The sequence below is a fragment of the Gekko japonicus genome, unplaced genomic scaffold, assembly GCF_001447785.1.
Source record: "Gekko japonicus isolate JY-2015 unplaced genomic scaffold, Gekko_japonicus_V1.1 scaffold959, whole genome shotgun sequence".
Lineage (NCBI taxonomy): Eukaryota > Metazoa > Chordata > Lepidosauria > Squamata > Gekkonidae > Gekko > Gekko japonicus.
This window is the reverse complement of record NW_015164699.1, coordinates 312078-318013: the sequence shown is the minus strand read 5'-3', so window position 1 is coordinate 318013 and position 5936 is coordinate 312078. Positions and strand designations below refer to the sequence as shown.

At 50.6% G+C, this 5936-nt stretch overlaps 1 protein-coding gene across 3 annotated transcripts in view; it reads left to right on the top strand.

Annotated features, from left to right (window-relative positions):
• Nucleotides 1-5936, top strand: part of GGNBP2 (gametogenetin binding protein 2) — a 42100-nt gene that overhangs the window by 27031 nt on the left and 9133 nt on the right. For all 3 annotated transcript variants that reach the window (XM_015409496.1, XM_015409495.1, XM_015409497.1), the window contains exon 9: nt 1961-2155. In XM_015409496.1, coding sequence (XP_015264982.1) covers nt 1961-2155 — 195 coding nt within the window. The remainder of the gene's footprint in view (nt 1-1960; nt 2156-5936) is intronic.

Genomic DNA, 5936 nt, shown 5'->3' with positions numbered 1-5936 from the left:
GGGGGGGGGGCTTTGAAAATTAATTCTTAAATGCTGGGGGGGGTGCTTAAAGCGTTTTGATGTGCAAAGGGCTTACAGGTATTTTTATCTTTTCCTGTATATTGCAATGCATTGGGTGCACTTTTCCTGGAATTTCTGATTCCCAGTGTGGCAAGAGACTAAAAAAGAGAGAGATGTTCACATGAAATGAGAGCAACCCTGTTTAATGGTGTACCAGTAGAATCTTGGTCTCAAAGCTGGAACATCCCCTGGGGAGCACGGGGTGGGGTGGGGGGTCTAGGTTGGGCCCCCTCTGGTGCCAAGTGCCCTTTGGGCCACCAGCTTTCAGCAATGGGAAGTGGAGGGGAGTTTAATGAGGATTATGAAGCACATCTGGCATTAAATCATTTTCCTCTAATAAGCAGATGCTTCTAAGGCCACGGTACAATTTACGCCAGTCGAGGGAAGCAGGTCACCAAGTGGGATGAGAGCTTGGCCTGATAAGTATTGTACTGAAATGAAACTTTTCTTCAAACAAGCAAGCAAAGCTAAACTTCTGCATGCTTCAAAACATCTTGCCGTTCAGGCCACTGTGAGGTTCTCTTGGAATCTGGTCTCAAGCATTGCGCTTTGAGAATCTGCTGTTGTGCTGCTGAAGAACTGCACCCAGAATACCAGGGTTTTGGGGTCTGGTGTGTTAAATCAGGGCACCAGGACCTGCCACGTCCGCGACCCAGAGATAGTCAAGAAAAACTCTCAGCTTCCAGTTAATCTAGGTTTGGGAAGGGGTTGAGCATAGTGAATCGTCCAGAAACAGTGTGGTTCATAGAATGTAAGATGAAGTGCCCCTTGGGCTGGGCTTACCTTCCTTCCCCTTGTGCCCTGCGTCTCTCCCCTGCTCCAGCCCTGCATTCCGTATCACAGTGCAGCCCGTAACATATGCAGCATTTGCCTAGTGCAAACGTACACACCGCAGATGTTATGCCAGGATGTTGAAGCTGCTCCTGGCATTCTTTCCCCTGTCCTCCAAGTCTCTTTTCTACAGTAGCTCTAGACTTCTCTGTAGTTGATAAACTGACTTATCCACTCATCAGCTGCAGGAGCATTGTGTGTCCCAGAAGATTTTAGGGCATGTTCTTAGGTGCATGCTCAGGTCACAGAGTGCTGTGACCAGGTCTGTGAATCTCTCTTATCTTTATTTAAAAGATCTCTGTTGTTTGATTTGCCTATACTTTTCAGCATATACAGCCTCCAATGCAGGTTACATCAGTCAAAGACACAACGAATTAGCAACGTTTGTGTATTGATATTTCGTGTGAGGTGGTGTGATCTGATGGTTAGGGTACAGTTAAAATCTGGGTCTGAATCCCCAGTTTGCCATGAAGCTTGCTATGTGGTCTTGGCCTAGTCACATGTGCTCAGTTTAACCTACCTCAAAGGGTGGTTATGAGGACGGAATCGTGAAGGAACAACTTTGCGTGGCACCCTGAGCACCTTGGAGTGGGAGTGGGAGATAAAAATGTGTTGGGTGCATGAGCCATCCTAGAAGACACGCAAGTGCTTCCTGCCCCTGCTTTTTGCTGTGGCAGATTAGTCCTAGTGGGCCAGCTCTCGGGGGGGAGGGGCGCATTCTTTTTCTGCAATCGCTGATGTTTATACACCAGGAGCCCCTCACTCCCAGATTCCTTAAAGCACAGCTGTGAAAACTGCAGTCTTAATGGTAACAGAGTACAAGCATTTAGAATGAAGTTTGAGTCCAGTGGTTTGCTGCTTCAGACAAAGACGGCTACCCACTTGAACCAAGCTTTTAGAATGTAACTGAAGCAGAAATCCGCATGTAAGCCAGGAGATACTAGCATGCTGGGATGATGCAGCTCTGCTGCTCGTCCGACTCATTTTCCCCTTTGTGTAGGGTAAAGCCATGAGAGTGCGGGGTCTGCGTCTTAGACCTGACCTAGTGGGGTGTTTTGTCTCTGAGCAGATGGCCGTGGAGGAAGTGCAGGGCATTAGCCGGCTGGAGCAGCTCTTTGAAGAGTTCTCTGAAGAGGAGAGAGTGCGGGAGCTCAAGCAGGAGAAGAAGCGCCAGAAGCGCAAGAACCGAAGGAAAAACAAGTGTCCCTGCGAGATCCCGGCTCCCTTGCAAGCCCTGGAAGAGAAGGACATCAGCCAGGAGAAGGTAGGCCCCCCTTCCTTCGCTCTGGTCTTGCCTCGTCTCTGCGGTGAGGTGGTCATACAAAAGTTGGTGGTTTCTCCAAGGCGCAGAAACCACTGGGAACAGGGTGTGTCTTCTGAGTATAGGAAGCTGCAAAGCCGGAGTTGGCAGATTGAGCTTGAATGGGATGCCTGCTTAGTGGCCGTTAGGTGTACCTTTCAGGGTATTGTCTACTCCTGTGTAAAAAGCCGCCTGAGTTAGTGACCATCTCTGCATTTGCTTACGGAAGTTAAAGGTCATAAGAATTCTTGCTCTTGAGCTCAGTGGCTCCCCCTGGGGTTTTTGTCTGTTAGTTGCCTTCCCGGCCTGGGGTTGATCAAACATCTTAAGATCTTCGACGTGGTCTCTGTGCTTCACACCCATGGGATCTAGCGCGCACGCGCTGGATCGATCGGTGCTGTAGCAAGCTCTTTTAACGGATTTTCGCGCCCAGTCCCTCAGGCATGCGCGGAAACCCACCGCGCATGCCCAGAGGGGTGGGCACGGACATCCCGCCAATTCCTTTCTTACCGCCGCGTTGGAAAGACCTTTTTCTTCGTCGGTTTGATCGGTTCGTGTGTTTTGGCTTTTTGCCTGACAGCTCTTTGGATTTTTCCCCTCAGTTTATTCTTTTTTTCGTTGTTCTTTCAAAAAACTTTTTAAAACCCCACCTTTTATTTTCTGCTGAGGGGGAGGTTGCCGCTTTACCTCAGTCGGGTCTTTGGACTACCCCCCCCCCCCCACGTTCCCTCTTCTTCGCATCTTTTATGGAGAAGAAGTGGGGTTGTTTCAACAGGTGCAAGGGTTGCGGCAGCAAACTTGCTCCTCCTGACTGTCATACCCTCTGCATTTTTTGCCTCGGAGAGTCTCACCAGCCAGAATACTTTCGCCACTGTGCGCGTTTCTCCAATCAAACGCGAAAGAACCGCGCTGCACGCCTTAAACTGGCGCTGCTTGAATCGGCCCTTGCTCCAGCCTCAGCGATGGAGGAGAGACCGTCTACATCGACAGCTCTGGCATCGAGGCCTGCCTCCGATGTCGACCGCCCGACGCCGAAGCTCCCGACATCGAAGGCACAATCGTCCGCCTCCACGCCAGTCAAAACGAAGGCTAAGGCAAGTAAAGATCAGTCCACGAAGGGGAAGGAAGCGGTGCCTGCACTGGGTGATGCCCCTATAGTGCTTCCCTCTCCAACGCCAGTATCGATATCAGAGGCCCAACTCCCTCCGCCAATACCGACCATCCAACTACTGGATTCCCCCATCCAACAAGTTGAATGTCCGTACTCCGACATCAACACGGTGGAGCTCCTAAGTCACCAAATGGGTGCAGAGCGTTCCCCCTCTTCTTCGACTTAGTCGGCATCGATGGTATCGGAGGCTCCCAATGTCGAAACAGGTCGATACCGACACGCTTCTCGCAGCACGCAATGTCATCCCCGCGTCTCAATGTTCAATCTGTCAATATCGACGACCAAGACTACAGGGATGGTTCTCACAGACAAGCTACTGCTTTGTCTCCCAGACGTCCACGGTCCAGAAGTCGATCCCACCAGGTCTTCCTGCCCCCTCCACCGATATTGTTCGATCAACGACAGTTGAGGTACCTGTACGGGGCTTATACACCATCTATGCCATGGTTGACTCCAGCGGGCTATTCTGATTGGGATCGCTATTCGTCCCGCTCTGTTCATAGATTGAGGTCGCCCCACAAATCGAGACCTTCGGCATCTCTGTCACGTCCTCCTCCAGACAATCATCATTCTCTGGAACCAAGTCGTCCTCTCAACCCTCCGGTCACTCCAAACCCTGTTGTCCCTGTCGTCCCAACTAAACCCACAACTTGTCAACAGGACACATCGGTCCAAATACCACAACAAGACTCCTCTGACTTCATAGAAGAGGACTCAGATACGGAGGCATCTGAGGCTCATACCTCTCCTGACCATAAATCCCCCAACCAGGATGTCGCTGAGGACTTACCCGTATCCCCATCTGACAACCTTACGTCATATACAGATTTGGTCAAAAGAATGACCCACTCTTTAGGCCTCTCTGTTGTCCAGCAACATCCGCAGGCAACAGATGCGGTTTATGATATAGTTCAGCTTGATACCTCTTCCACCTTGGCATTACCTATGTCTTCTGTCCTTCTGCAAGGGGTGAAGACACCATGGCTAAAACCTTCGTCTGCCCCTGTGTCCACGAGACGACTGGACCACATGTACAGGGTCCAAGAGGCAGATGCCGAATTCCTCTTCTCGCACCCTCAGCCTAACTCGATGGTTATAACATCTTTCTCCAAATCCAAGAGGACTCATTCCGCACCTTCTGACAAGGAAGGTAAGAAATTAGATGCCTTTGGCAGGTGTTTCTACTCCACGGGAGTGTTAGGAGTCAAGGCCACTAATTACCTGGCCTGTATGAACCGATATCAATATACTCTGTGGGAACGGTTCTCAGAACTTCTCAGCCACCTCCCAGACGACAAACTTCAGGCAGCCAGAGTCATACAAAAGGAAGGCATGGTGTTGGCAAAACAACAGCTCAACACTACTAAGCATGTACTCGAGGCGTCTTCCAGAACTATGGCCCCAGCAATAGCTCTCAGGAGACATTCCTGGCTCCGCAACACTAATCTGCCAATAGATACCAGATCTTATGTGGAAGACCTTCCCTTCGATGGCCTGGGGCTTTTCAATTCCACTACGGATTCTACTCTACAGGATTTAGATAAAAGCATAAAGGCGTCTCGAGCTCTAGGAGTCTCATCCTCTGCAAGACAACCATACCATCCACGCACTTGGTTGAGGTCCTGGCAGAGGCGTACCCCAACTCATCATGGAGAATAACATCACCGGCTTCTCCACCCGCGTAGCGAACGTCCTGTGGAATTCAAGGAAGCCTACTACGCGGAGGTCCTACGATTATAAATGGCGAAGGTTCTGTTCTTCCCTAGGTGATGACGCCCCTCGAGCCACCTCAGTGGGTCTCGAAAGAGTTTTTCGATTCCTTCTCTCCTTAGTTGACTCAGGACTTTCCCATTCATCGTTGAGAGTTTATTTGGCCGCTCTTTCGGCCTACCATGTTCCAGTTGACGGATGTACTTTGCAACCCCGAGGCTACAAAATTCAGTTTCACCAGAACCCCAATACCCCCGTCATCGTCTCCATGCCCCCTTCCCCACCTCTCCTCGAGGAGGTGTCCGTCCTTCTGCAAAAGGGAGCCATCGAACATGTACCACCACACCTCCAAGGGACGGGATTTTATTCCCGATACTTCACAGTCTCGAAGGGAGATGGAGGCGTTCGACCCATATTAGAACTAAGGGAACTGAATCATTTTGTGACCTACCACCGCTTCCGCATGGTGTCCCTACAACAGATCATGCCATTGCTTCACACACACGTCTGGATGGCCACCCTCGACCTCCAAGACACATATTTCCACCTCACTATCCACCCCTTCCACCGCCAATACCTAAGCTTTGCGATTGGTCAACAGCACTACCAGTATACGGCCCTTCCATTCGGCCTGTCCAGCGCCCCAAGGGTCTTCACAAAGACTATGATTGTGGTTGCAGCTTTCCTCTGTCTGTGGGGTATCTCCATCTACCCATACATAGACGATTGGCTTCTGGTAGCACCTTCCAGGAACGCCCTAATCTCCAATGTCACAGAGACTCTAGCACTATTGGAAAATCTGGGCCTGCGAGTCAATCGAAAAAAGTCTCAATTGTGTCCGGTCCAGCGAATACAGTACATTGG